This window comes from Meleagris gallopavo, chromosome 15 (genome assembly GCF_000146605.3).
Source record: "Meleagris gallopavo isolate NT-WF06-2002-E0010 breed Aviagen turkey brand Nicholas breeding stock chromosome 15, Turkey_5.1, whole genome shotgun sequence".
Lineage (NCBI taxonomy): Eukaryota > Metazoa > Chordata > Aves > Galliformes > Phasianidae > Meleagris > Meleagris gallopavo.
In genome coordinates this window covers 10,571,772-10,585,718 of record NC_015025.2, presented here as the reverse complement: position 1 = coordinate 10,585,718, position 13,947 = coordinate 10,571,772, and the positions used below count along the sequence as shown (strand labels likewise).

The window sequence follows — 13,947 nt, the reverse complement described above, 5'->3', positions numbered from 1 at the left end:
AATCAAGCTCACAAGGGAGGGTTCTGAGGGTCAGAACTATCAATCAGCAGCTTAAAGTGCACACAGCTCTCTCCATCCAAGTCCTTAAGAAAGAAACCTGGAGTAAATAAAGCTGTCCTACAAAAGCACCATGTGTCATTACTATTTCTGCTGTATTACCACCTGGTCAACATTAGAGCAGGTTTCTTACTGGTATGAAGAGTAGTTGGCTTGTGCTGAATCACTGCTCAGCACAGACCAAAAGCCTGAAGGGATGCACACGAAAGAGTCTATTGATTTTCTGTGGTACCATGTGGTGGGGAGGAGGTTTCAGTACTGGCTGTTGCTGGCCATTATAGCTCCGTGTCTTGGGGGAGAGCGTCCCTGTCGTACCTTGGCTGTGTCCCAGAGACACAGGTGAGAACACACAGATCGTGTTGGTCCTATAGCACCAAGGCAAGGAGTGCTGAAGGACTGAAAGGTTGCAGAGTACTTGCTGAAGAAAGTTTTATGGAGAAAATAATTAATATTTTCTATAAAAGTTGACCAAAATCCAGAGTGACCTTAACCAGGAATATTTCCATGGTTTGCTCTCTGTTGTGGCCCACCTTGCTGGCCACTGTAAACTGTGAATGAACTGAAGAAAATTATCAGCAGCTGCCTCTTGGTCTCCCAAGAGACAGCTGTTTCTCTATAGCACCACTGATTGCTCCTGCAGCTGCCTGGATGGGCTGAGGAAGCCAATAGGGCTAGTTCATCGATGAAAGGCTATCAAGGCCATCACCTGCACTACCTGGAAACAAATAACTGCTAAAAAAATTATGTGAAGCCCACATTGCCCCATCCCTGCATTGAGTATTGCACAATAACATATAAATACCACATAAACAAATTGTCCCTATAAAGAAAAGGCTATTAGCAGAGAGAGAAGGTTTCAGCTTGGCATGTACCGGCTCGCTTCTTGGGTGCACTCCTACCAAGTCTGCCTGCAGCCTCTCGAGTCACATAGGAAACAGATAAGGCTAAGTGGAAAAAAACCTGTGGCCAATGAAAACTTTTCTGGATGATGAAGGCCATCCAGTCCCTCATGAAGATCAGAACCATCAGGGAATAGACCAGTTCATGGGTGTGCACTGGAGCCTGGCTGTCCTCTTCTCAGAACCTTTGCTGCTCCAGCTGTCCTAGCACCAGTGTTCTGAATGAGATGGAAAACAGGTGAGAGAGAGAGGAGTGAGCACAGATGAAAGAAAAAATCCTGCTCACTACCTTTTCTAATGCTACAGCAAGTCGGGGAAGGCTGTTCTCACTCACATTGTACATTCACTCTAAATGGTCATAGAGGAAACTGCTACTGTCTGCCCATAGCATGAAGATGTTCATGCAGGATTTGCACTTTGACATCTAGCTTCAAGTATGCTGCAGGTAGCACCTGTGATGTGTGGAGGGGAGGTATTTTTTGCTAGAGAGTTCAGTTTGCAGAGAGCTGAACTCAGCTACTCAAAGACTCTTATTCGTTGTCCTTATTTTGGGAAATGTTCCACAGGGAAAACATCGGAGAGGCTGGAGAAGGTTCCTGATCCTCTCTGGGGTCCTCAAGCCTTGTCTGGACCTTCCTGGGCTGCTGCTCTTCAGTCACCTTTCTGTGTCACTCTCTTTGCCCCACTCACACAAAAGCTTAATTTGAGGAAGCGTCCAGGGACGTGGAGAAGTAAATCAGTTATTCCAGAACATGGCATGGCTGTTTACAGCACCTGCACTGAACAGTTCTTACAGCCTCATTCCACTGAGGGTTAGTCAGTTTTGCTGCAGAATTAAGACCAGGTGTATTGTTTGACACAGTAAATGCTTATCAGGGAACAGGTGAAAACAGAGGCCTCTACAGCAAAACCCATGAACCCAACAGCCCTTCCATTGCCATCCACCACAGCTGCACAAGATTACTCCCCAAATAGCTCTGTTGCTCCCCATCTGTGCCCACCTCTGCTGCAGGCTGGGGTTGTCCTGGGATCCTGGGCCGAGCAGGAGGCAGTGGGATGGCAGGGCTGTCCCCAGGCCGTGCTCTGGACCTGCTTGGGACTGGGTTGGCTGGCAAAGCTCTTTGGGGCGGCCGGGGCCTCGAAATGTCCTGTACAAGAAAAAGACAGTTTTGAGTTGTCAGACTGGAGAGATATCCAACCTGAAAGCAGAGATAACGTTTACGTTCATATCACATGGCCTGGGCCTCTGTACGTGGCCACAAGTACTTCTGACCTGTTTTTAATTTTTGGGAAGTCAGAGACTGCAGGCTGTGTACACAGCTGCCCACCATAAAGCTCTGCTTTGGACCTCACCCCAGAAACAGCACAATCTAATGGCTGTACAATGCAAAGCAGGAAGGACCTAACAGATTACATGGGAGGTACTGTCATACAGTAAACTGTATGTGCATGCACATGTGTGCCCATACACAAACATGCAGCCCTTCCACCCACCTCCATTGTTATTATTTTGTTTGTGCACGCAGCTGTCACTAATAGGATACTCTAAGCATTATATTTTCCATTTGTCTAATGAATTTCAGCATAAAGTATGCCCTGGGGAGAAGTTACCCACATAAGAGCTGTCTGCCTGTTATTGCTTAGTTTCTATGCTAAGTCTCTGGCTTACAGGTGTTAATTTAATAAACACAGCTGTGCTCACAACTTGGAGGGCACCCAAAAACCTTGCCGTCTCCTCAGACAATGTATAAATATGATGCTCAGTGGCTGTATCAGCCAATGCTTGGGGATCCACTGCTCTCCAAAGACTGCAGGAGGGATGAGGCAGGCAAAAACCCCGCAGAGCACCAGATCCAAAGAGCTCTTATGGGAATGGTAAGTGAGCAAGTCTGGTCGATACTGTAAATGTCTAGGAAGGATACTGACACTAGCTAAGAGTGAAATTAATGAATTCCTCTCTATCTTCTGGACCTCCTGGTTCTTCTCCAACCCAAAAAATGACAAGGTTGCCTTTCAAAATCCTAGGACAAGTGTCCCATCGCGTAGTTCTGATATCAAGAGACTGGATGCTTTGGAGAAGGAACACAATGGAGACGGTGAGGAACTTGTCAACAAGCAGCTGGGAAGGATATCTATTCCTTATTGATTACAGTCAGCTTCCTGCTTTTGTTTTAGTTTTCTTTCCTCTTGTAGTGCTGGCTGCTCATAGGAACAATGGAGCTAGAAACAAATCTCATTCACTAAAATAATTTTGGCTTCGTTTTCTTCTATATCCTTTAGAGAGGCTGCCTGGGAGCCAGCCTCTTGCTTTCCCTGTAGCTGAGGCCCTTCTCTGCAGGCCCTAACCTAATAAAGCTAGGAGGGAAATTTTTTGGTAAAATGGGTTTAAGTCAGTCTGAGTGATTTGCAGTTTTTTCCATAATAATGTGGAATCTCTTTTAATTTTAGAATAAAACTTCCAGCAAGAAAAGTAAACCAATACCCTATTGCCTTAAAAACCTCAGTGTAACCTTGTGGCTGGGATGCTCACATAAGACAAGATCAGTCTGGGTTAAGCCTTTTGTTTCCCATGCAACACACTAATGATCCCATTTTTGCTCCATAAAAATAAAAAATAAAAAAAACCCTAACTTTGTTCTATGTCTTTTGTGTGAAACAAAATTTATTTGTTGCTGATACTGACCTCCCCCTTCTTCTCCCCCCCTCCAAAAAAAAAAAACCATAAATAATTGTGAATAGTTTGAATGCCAGTTTATGCTGATTTGAAATGAAGAAACATCATCTATTTGTGCAAGGCTCTCAAGGCAGTGGCCAAATGCCATATATCCTGAGGACTGTCTGAAGGAATAGAGATCCTGTACTTGGTACTGAGCCTCAGAGTTATCACTGTTTGGTCATCTCCAGGGCTTCTTTCCAGGCATTAAAATGCATGCAAATGGTAAACAGAAATATGCTATGCTATGCTATCCTAATGAAAAACCTGCACCGCTCTTTGCTTCCTGACCTTGGTAAGGCAAATACTACTTTATGATCCAGACTACCTGACTCCAGGTGTTGGTCAGAAAGAGAAATGAACAACAAGCAATTGTGCATGCTAAGCATCCAGTGCAATCATTGCTGGCTCCACGACAAAACTAGAAGAACCACTGATAACCACATCCCACCAACACCAGCTGGTTAAAAACACTTCACTCAGACCAAGCCTCCCACCAAACCACACCTGCAGAACAGCAACACAGCTTCATACCTGAGGGGGGGATCTGGGAGCTGGAGGTGCTGGCCTGCTTGGGGGTGTCCTGCGGGGCACATCCTTTGCCAGTGCTGGATGCACGGGTCCTGCGGGACTTCCTGTACCATAGCTGTAGCCGGTGAAGGCAGACTGCTGCTGCATGTTAATTTGGAGGCAAGGAGCTGGTTGGGGAGGAGGTTTTGATGGGATTTCAGGGAAGCCAATCACCTGTGCAGAAGACCCACAAATTCCAGGAATTAGGTTATGCCTGCTTCAAAACAACCCCTTCACTCTCTGCTATGCCTTTGAGGGTCTGCACAAGACCTTTGAGCCACATAGCAGGAAATACTGACTGCAACAGCTGTATCTAATATATGTCTAGTAGGTGCTGCTTACATGTACTGGGACAACTTTGAATTGTGAAGCAGAAAGAGGAATCAAGAAAATAGAGTAACAGAGGCATTAGCACTGTAAATAATGCTTGCCAATCACTCCATGGCTTGCAATTTCTGCAAGGCTTGAAAGAAGGGATGTGACAGGAGAAGATCCACCAGGACAGACATGCAGCCACAGGGCTGGCTGGATCTCACCTCTCTCCCTGTAGGAAATGGTTGGAAATACATGCTACGCTCAGCTCCCACTGACTTTCAGCTGTGCACATCTGTCTGATTTCCTCATCCTTTGGAAAAACCAGCCCTCAATGCAGTATGAGAGGGAGCCACATCCCACTCTGCAAGTCAGCTGCAACTCTCCTAGGGAGCTGGAAATGACATTGCCTCTACCTTCCTCTGCTGCTGGGGGGTTCTCAATTTGAAGGCAGGGTTTGCATGGCCATTTCCAGAGGCGTCGCTGAAAATGAGACAAAGGAAAAAGGTTACTGGATGCGTTTTCTCCTTTTTCTTCACTGTATTTTACTATATTTAAATCAAAGAATGAGAAGCAAATACTGATTACACCAAAGTAACAGTTATATTCTTCGCAGCCACTGTGATTTGTACTCTGTGGGTGGGTAAAAGCAGACAAGGCACAGCACTGGCTATTTACCTGATCTGTGGAGCCTTCTTTAGAGAACAGATGACAAATTTATTCCAGCACTTCAGATAATAGAACAAAAGCATGATTCCAATGAGAAGAAGAATGGAAGCCAGGATGGCCAGAGCTATCACTACTGCTGAAGAGCCTGAAAGGCAAGAACATACAGTAAGTTAAATAGGAAATCCTCTGTTCCCAGTCTATCCCAAATCTTTCTGAATTGCCACCACAGTCTTAGTCCCACTCACCTTCTGGTGATAGAGGGCCACTGTCCAAGCTTCCTCCCCCCCCACGCTTGTTGCAAAATGGGGGGGCCCATCCTGGGTTGCAGTGGCAGTTCTTGTTGTTGTTGCAGACCTGCAGCAGGAATACCCAGAGACTCAGTGCAGTGTTTAAATTGATTCTGTGCAACAACTGCTATTTGCTTCCTATAACCTTGAGGACCATATAAGAGGGAGCAGACTGGGAGTGACGGTGGGGTGAGTCCTGCTCTTTGTCAGGCACATCCTGGGGCCTCCTGAGCTACTCAAGGCACACACTGCTGCATGTTTACCACTTCCTTGCCTAAATGGACCAATGGGATGGAGAGGTGATGATGTTTTGTGCTAGAAACACTAGCAAAAGCTCTAAAATTTTCTCAACAGCCTTTTCTTTCCATTCTGTGGGGGAACAGCAGAGCAAAGTTTGGAATAAAGTCCAAATAAGACTTTTTACTATGCTTTTCCCTAAGCCTGATTTTTTTTTCCTCTTTTTTTTTTAATTAAATCTAAACTGGACCCTGAAGATTAGACCAGAAAATGCAATCATGAAATATAGGTGTAAACTAATATAAAGGAAAGGAGCAGAAGGACAGATCAAACCTAGGGATGGTATCAGAACTGAGCCAAACAACCATCCACGGATGAATGGCAGCCCATCCTGCTTCAGGCTGGAACAGAGACAAAAAGGAGGCACCCACCCCATTGCCATTGCACTTCTCACTACAGCTTTCAGACTCAAAGATGACGGATGTGTTCTGACAGCGTCCCTCAAAGCAAACCTGCAGAGAAAGAATCCCAAAACTCAATATAAGCTCATCAAGTTACACACCAAATGACTGCCTAAGAAAACTTTCAACCACTAGCCTATAACCCAGCTAACACATATCAGAGGGAGGTATAGGAGCTCAGAAGCCAGTAATTTGCGACACAGATGTGGCCAAACCTGTGAAGCTGCTGAATGTCCTGATTTCTAATTGTGTGTCTCACTTCTAAAACAATCTCAGCCAGCTAGCAACCTCTAGATTTTACTTTGGCCTCAGGCTTCATCTAGGGAAGCCTTAAGGTTTGACCTTTGGTATATATTCTTCCACTACTCAGAAACTCCTGAGAAGCGAGCTAATTAATAAGAATAATAAGAAATTAATAATAATAAGAAGAAATTAATAATAATAATAATAAATTAATAATAATAAGAAGAAATTAATTTCTGACAAACATAAAAATCCCCTGGAAAGACATCAGACAACAAAAAAATGAGCACCTTAATAATCACAAAGCACTTTCCACATGGGAAGGTGATACTGTGAAATGACACAAACCATTGCAAGCAGGAACTGTACCTACATGATGGCTGCCACATTTTGTTCCTGTCAACACCAAGGCAGGGTCCAGCATCTCCTTTTCTTCATTCTCAAATCTGTACACGTGGGTCCCTCGGCATCTCACCTTCGTCCTCTGCAGGGAGATAGTTGTGTCTATGGGCACGGCATTGGGCAGCACAGGTTTGGAAGCAGAGCTCTGGCACTGGATCTTCCCACATTTAGCATCTCTGATTTCAAAGGAAAAGCTAAGTGATTATTTCTGGTTAGATGAATGTTTTGCAGGCTTCAGCTTTGCATGTGAATTAAAGTGTGAGGCATTGCTCAATAGTAAAAAAGCAAGCACCTTCCAAAAGCCAGCTCAAGCACTATTGTTTGATGGGTGCTGATGGTATCTACCCACTGTCTCTGGAGGTAGGCCAGCCTCAGCAAAATCACAGAGCATGTTAGAAAGCCACATTTCAGCTTAAAGAATTGAAAATCCTTCTTTTCTGTGTCTTGAAAAAGTATCAGCTAGCTTTTTTAAATACAAAAGGTAGGGAAAAATGCTCAAGTTAATGCTTTCAGTCCATCCTAGTAGGAAGCAGCTGGTTTCCCAGGTGCGAGAGAGGGATGGAAACCAAAGCATAGCTCATTTTAGTCTACTGGCCCATAATTCTGTAACATATAAAAACATCTTCTCCAGACAGCAACTCCCAGCTGCCACGCTTTCTACCTTTTCTCACACTTCCTGTAGTTGCCATAGACGTCCTTCCCACAGTTCCCGTAGACATCTCCAGCAGCATTGACTTTCTCAAAGCAGGTGTCTGGTGCTGGCCATGCTCCTGCATGAGAGAGACTCACGTGGCTGATTCCTGTGGGACCTGGCAGCCACCTCACCCTGTGCCAACCACTCCCTTGTCATTTATCTGACATGGTTTGAGCATGGGAAATTTGTGCTCCCTCCTCCAAGTGAGTAAGGCAGGAGAAAATGCTCCTCAGGCTTTGTCACTGAGAATATACATGTAAGGTACTACTGCCATACACAAAGTGAATAACAGCAAGATACTGTATAATATTATATGTTCCCAGAACAATACACTGCAAGTTGTGTCCTTACCTGGCCCCCACAGCTGCAAGCACTGGTCTTTGTATGTGAGACACATGCCATTATAGCAATATGCCTTTCCTCCTTCACAGGAAGTCCCATCAATTTGGTAGGAGTTGGAGGGGCAGAACGGTGACTGCCCAGTGCAGTACTCTGGGAGGTCACATAGTCCTGACTTTTCCCTGCAGAGAGTTCCTGGAGACATCAGCTAAAATGATACAAAGGGGGAAAAATGGAATTATGGCTTGGCTTATTGATGATTTCATGTCTGCACAATGTCTTTGTAGATTAAAAAAAAAAAATCCCACTGTATTCATCCCTTCATCCACCTTGTGTTAGGTTTTCTGAGGTCTGCAGTGATCCAAATAACTCTAACTTCATTAACTGAGTAAGCTGTGTACAATTAAATTAGTGACCATATCTCTTTCCCAGGTAAGGACGAGAGCATGCAGAGAAAATGAGGCTGTCAGATCTCAAAAGGACATCAATCCACCTCTCTACACAGGGGTAGAATCTCATTCACCTAAACCATTTCTGACATGTTTATGTAATCTATTCTAAAAATCCTCCCTGTTTGGGAAGTGTGTTTCAGTGTCTGTCATCACTGCTGGAGACATTTTCCTAACATGCAACTTCTGTCTCCAGCTGCTATGAGTTTACCATGCACACAGATGGAAAGACGTACACAATTACATCTAGGAGGTTTATTTAAGTCTCTTGTGAAAGGAGTTGGAGTCCAAATAGATTCCTGGAAATTTTTTTTTCACCTGCTTAAGATAGGTCACTAAAAGCATGCAATACAGATGCAAACATTAAATAAACCAAAGAGAAATATTTGCCTATGTTCATTCTAGAGAATCTGAGGTCAAACCTTAAGGTCTTTGGCTCCTAAATCAAAAACTGTTTTTCACAAGCTCCAGTGATACAGAAGCACTGTATGATCCCCTATGCCTGCCCTGTCCTGCTCATTTACAGCCGTGGGACTACAGACCAGATCTACACACACCACTGTGCAAATGCATGCAAAGATTTTAGGAAAATTCAACAAGCCCACCTTGCACTCGTGACAGCAGCTGCCGTGGGCACACTGAGCACCCAGCTTCAGGGAGCAGTTGTTGGCGTTGCAGCAGGGATTGTTGCATTCCTGGAAAGAAGCAGGATGCAGCATGGTTTGTTTACAAGGCAAGTTCAGGACAAGAATTCATCAAAGCATCAAAGCATGATGGTGACACTAACCTGTTCTCACACAAGATAAATAATATTCAGAGGATCAGCCTTTCTTCCACAGTATATTCTTGAAACTCAGCATTTGCTGGATTATACTGCTGCATATTAATGTTCTCTGCTGGATGGATTGGTACTAAAGGCTGAGATCGTTTCAGCTCCCCTTTGACTTACTAGTCAAAGTATAGATATAGAGGCAAGCTGCAATTCTATGAGAAGTGAGAAGCCCATCTTTGCAGAGAATGGAGCTGTAAGTGAAGTGCACTTTACCTACATGCATGAAGATGTGATGTGTAAGATCTACTTTTTTTTTTTTTTCTTAAATGAACTTTCCATCAGCTCACGGATTGTACCACCCCTGAGTTCCAGGATACATTATGCTGTGCAATATAAATTTAGATACAATACTTTACTGTCTTGATTTACATTGCATATACATTTACATACACGGCAGAAAAGCTTATCTCCTGCACAAACAAAAGCTGTTTACATATCACATAATTGTATTTGTAAAGTATATAATTGTGTCTCAACTAAAACCCAAACAGGTAAATGAGAACAATTGTTACCTCCACCTCTCCACAGTCACACTCCTCCCCTTCTTCCAAGTAGCCATTTCCACATTTCCTCCCTCCATACATTCTCTTGGTATCTGGCATGTTGGAAAGGCACATCCCTCCACCTGAGTGCAAATACTTCTCCAGCTCTCTCCTGTTGCACTGGTTGAACACCCTGGGGAATGGGTGCCTGAATATGAACACAGTGCAGAAAAACATCATGACAAATCCAGACAATGGTTCAGAGCACCAAAAGTGATCACATACCAGTCCTAACAGTGCCAGAAAACACCACTCCTCTTAAATCTATGAAACTGTATAAAAGTGGATGGTGGTTTTGTGTGCCTGTTCAAATTGAGATCCACTTGGGTTTCATTTGGAAATGAGGTGAGATTGCACCGCAAGACAATGTAGTAATGGAATGGCCTTTAAAAACAAACTTTCCTGGGGAAAAAAAAAAAGTGTGTTGAGTTAGACTTCACCTGGTCCTTGCTGACAAGGACAGCAGTCCTTACCTGCTCAGCACTGAAGCTGTGTCTCACCTCTGCTCTAAAAAGTTTGAGAATCAGCACTTGGACCATAAATAACCACTCATGAAATTAGCTGCTGAAAATAATGTTTCCTTTTTTGTTTCCACTGCTCATTGCAAAGGACTTGAATATGTTCTCTTACATGGATTATGAATATTCTTTGCAACTGTGCTTGAATCTATGCACTCTATTCATGAACATGCATGTATGCATATGTGCTGCATTGAATAGCTCCTGTATACCAGCGTGTTTTCAATGTTCATCTGAACATTTTTCCATATTTGGAGGAAATAGCTCACATAAAAAAGGTATTTAATTGAGACAATTTGTTTAGAACTGCCAAAGAGGAAGACTTGGGGAAATAAGGAACATGGCTTTAAGCGAATGGCTTTGGCTAGCATTTTACGTGACTGAAATACAGAAACTGTTTTGGTTCCTCATCCAGAATGAGCTCTGGAATTCCTGTGGGTTTCCAAAATGACCCACTTCCCTTTTCTCCAAAGAAGATCTATTCCTTCCCTTTCAATGGCTTTCCATGGCTCACTGAAACCAAGCCGTATGCTGATGACAAGAAGCAATGGATCTGTTTTCATGTCTCCTGAGTTAGAAGTATAACCCTGTCACTGTGCCTTTTAATAAGATCAGTTCTCTCCTGAAGGAATCGTATTTCTTTTCTTCATCGTGTTATAAAAGACAAAATTAACTTTTCTGGAAGATGCTTTAAAAAAACCTATCAACTATCTTTGTATTTTCTGTGCAGCACATAAATGAAACACCATGGTGACACACACCCCAACATGTTCTGGTCACCCCTCATTTCTCTGTGCTTGCTGGCAATAGCCAGCTCGGGTTGTGGAGAAGGATGTGTGTGTGTAAGTGTACTGAATGTGCTTTGTGGTGATAGATCATTTGGTAGGACATGGTGGGAAGCACAAACTCAGAGATAAGGGATAAGAGAGGCCCTGAGACCATCTCTTAGGACAGAAGATAGGAAAATTTGCCTCTGCAGCGTGGAGCTCCACATGCTGCTCCAATACTTAAGCCCAACCTCATACAGGAATAAATTCAATGGTAATTTTGCAAATTACAACTGACACATGAACTAGTGTTTGCTCAGCAGTATTATCTCTATAAACACACTGGCTATACAGGTCCACTTCACTCTGAATTTTTAGCTCTCACCAAACTCTGCATTTCCCAGCAAGGCCATGGGACTCACCCAGTGGCAGAAGCCATGATGCAGCCTCCTTCCTCTGCACGGGTGGTACAACAGCCAGATGAGTCATGATTCATGCCAAAATTGTGGCCCATCTCATGGGCAATAGTAGCAGCAACACCAATGGCATTATCAGAGTGGTCCTGTGCAAGATCAAAGAGGAAGGTCAGCATGTCACCTGTGCCTGTTCCTTGCACCTCTGGATCAATGGGGTGAGTGGCACTTCTCACTGTTATGTATGGAAGACATCTACTGAGGGTATTGCTGCCTATTTCTTCCTGGACTTTAGGAAGTATCTATTGTATGTATTTACTATTGACAAGAAACATCGTAACAGGCATTAGCAATAACTTACCATGTTTACTCCTCCTGACTGGAGATCTGAGCACATGGACATCACAGGAGCCAAACCTACTGTGGTACCTTGGAAGGGCACACCCCTAAAATCAACCCAGAAAGACCACAAAATGGCACCGAGACACTTGAAGGTGAGGCAGAGAAAAAAAGCATCCTGCAGCCGCAAGCTCTGTACAATGTACATGTCAGTTGAACATATTTTCTTTAGTACCACCTTCAAGCACAGAACATTACAATAGAGCTACAAAGCCTTAGGACCTAATTTTCATGGACTGATGGTTTGCTTTATGGACCAATTAGCCAATCTTTTTTTTTTTCCTATAATTATTTAGTGGAAGAAAGTTTCCTCTATTGAGCTTTGCAGTAAGTACAGAAAATAATATTTCTGGATTCTTAGTTTGGTACTGGTTGGGAATATTTAATTTACCTTAAGCCTGCTGCTCGATTTGGCACTATTTTCTGAATGATAAATTACCATGGGAGAGGCAGGGAGGTCTGAGAGTTGCTGCAGACTTTTCTTCTAATGGCATTTGAATTGCTGGCCATAGCTACTGCTGTCTGTAATGAGATCAGCAGGGTGAGGTAAGATCCCCAGCCAGCTCCTACCACTGTGTTCCCTGTATCTCAGCAGGGTGAAGTAGGGATGGACACCTTCTACAAAGTGCTTACAGATCTTGTTTATGGTTCAGATTTTCTTGAAATTGCTCTGGGTGCCAAAGCTTAATGCTAGTTGAGCATTAAATTTTCCATTCTGAATCTTAGAAAAAAAAATAATAACCTTAAATATTGATTTCCCACCCACTCAACACACTTTCAGAAACAGCTCATTTCAGGTGAAATAAACCTACGTGATTAGTTGGGCATTATCATGCTTTCTGTACACCCGCTCCTTGCTGCTCCAGGCCAGGAAGGACTTCAGGGTGGAGTAAGGATTCTCAGTGCAATCACATTTGTTCCCATTACTCCAGATCTCCAGCCCCACCAAGGCAATCCGGATATTCAGGGACCTGTAAAACTGATAGGTATAGGAGGGAAAAGAGAAAATAAAATGAGCATTACTGATTTATTTTATTGCATTTTAGACCTCTGTGTAAGCACTGATAAATACTACTAAAGAAACACACGTCCAGAGATGATGATGTCCTCTCTGGAAATGCATCATAACTTAGCAGCATGGCTCTGCAAAGAAAAAAGTGCACCACCCACTAAACTAAACTGGATTGGACTAGAGATGTGAACATTCATTTTTTAATGAATGACAGAGATATAATCTAGAAAAACACAAAGACTGGAGACTGACATCGTGTTAATCTTGAGATATGTCAAAATCCCTGAAAAAAGGAAGGAAATAATCTGCTGCCCACGTCAAGAACAAATAGGACAAGTCTTCCTGGGCAGGGTAGGAAGGGGGAGGAGGAAGGAGTTGAAGGGAGATCTGAAAAGCTGTGATGTTTACTTCAACAGCACTGGGTACCACTGCAAAGATGAGCTCTGAAGGCTCCTTCCTGCTCTATTTGTGAGGCTTTCTACAATTCAAAGAGAGCTGAAGAGAAAGAAGCGAACTTAGCTCCTTGTCAACAGCTGTAGTTAGATAACACAGTTAATACAGAGATGCATTAAAATACAGAGATGCTCATGCTGATTCCAAAGTAAGGAATGGAGATCTCCTCACCCCACCCCTGGTGTCCAACAAGAGAATTACTTGAAAAATGATCTCTCTCTGAGTCACTGGGGAGTGCTGCCAAAGCATTATTCTATCTCCCAAGAAGATAATATTCCCCCTCATAATTAATTCTCGTAATGCACAATATGGGCTTTGATTCCCCCAAGTTCATGCACACCAGATCTCACCTTATCCACGTAATTAGCAGCCTCCACTAATTTAAGCCTTGTTGCTTCAATGTTGAAATGATGTTTCTGAACCTGAACAAAACAAACATGTCCATGTCAGGTGCCACAATGATGACTAGAAAGAGCTGAAATGTGTTTAAGCATGTGGGAATAAGAGGGTAACTACCAACTGATGCTCAAAAGCCTTTCTTTGCTGTACATTTGGCTGTAAGCCCACCTGTAGGTGTATATTCAGAATTCACCCCTGGCATCCCACTGCAGGGATAGCTTTCCAGGGGTGGTAGGAACTTAGTGGAGCAATCCAAATGCAAATAACAGGAAATTTGTCA

The 13,947-nt window shown here is 43.4% G+C and overlaps 1 protein-coding gene across 2 annotated transcripts in view; it reads right to left on the bottom strand.

Annotated features, from left to right (window-relative positions):
* The window catches only part of ADAM19 (ADAM metallopeptidase domain 19), a 30,272-nt gene continuing 16,325 nt past the window's right edge, over positions 1-13,947 (bottom strand). For both annotated transcript variants that reach the window (XM_019620436.2, XM_010719020.3), the window contains 16 exons: positions 13,619-13,690; positions 12,616-12,782; positions 11,766-11,850; positions 11,414-11,553; positions 9,677-9,854; positions 8,938-9,027; positions 7,896-8,091; positions 7,512-7,620; positions 6,822-7,026; positions 6,176-6,256; positions 5,466-5,574; positions 5,230-5,365; positions 4,968-5,034; positions 4,204-4,413; positions 1,958-2,104; positions 1-1,174 (listed from right to left, as the gene is read on the bottom strand). In XM_019620436.2, the coding sequence (XP_019475981.1) occupies positions 1,100-1,174; positions 1,958-2,104; positions 4,204-4,413; positions 4,968-5,034; positions 5,230-5,365; positions 5,466-5,574; positions 6,176-6,256; positions 6,822-7,026; positions 7,512-7,620; positions 7,896-8,091; positions 8,938-9,027; positions 9,677-9,854; positions 11,414-11,553; positions 11,766-11,850; positions 12,616-12,782; positions 13,619-13,690 (2,067 nt within the window). In that variant the 3' untranslated portion in view covers positions 1-1,099. The remainder of the gene's footprint in view (positions 1,175-1,957; positions 2,105-4,203; positions 4,414-4,967; positions 5,035-5,229; positions 5,366-5,465; positions 5,575-6,175; positions 6,257-6,821; positions 7,027-7,511; positions 7,621-7,895; positions 8,092-8,937; positions 9,028-9,676; positions 9,855-11,413; positions 11,554-11,765; positions 11,851-12,615; positions 12,783-13,618; positions 13,691-13,947) is intronic.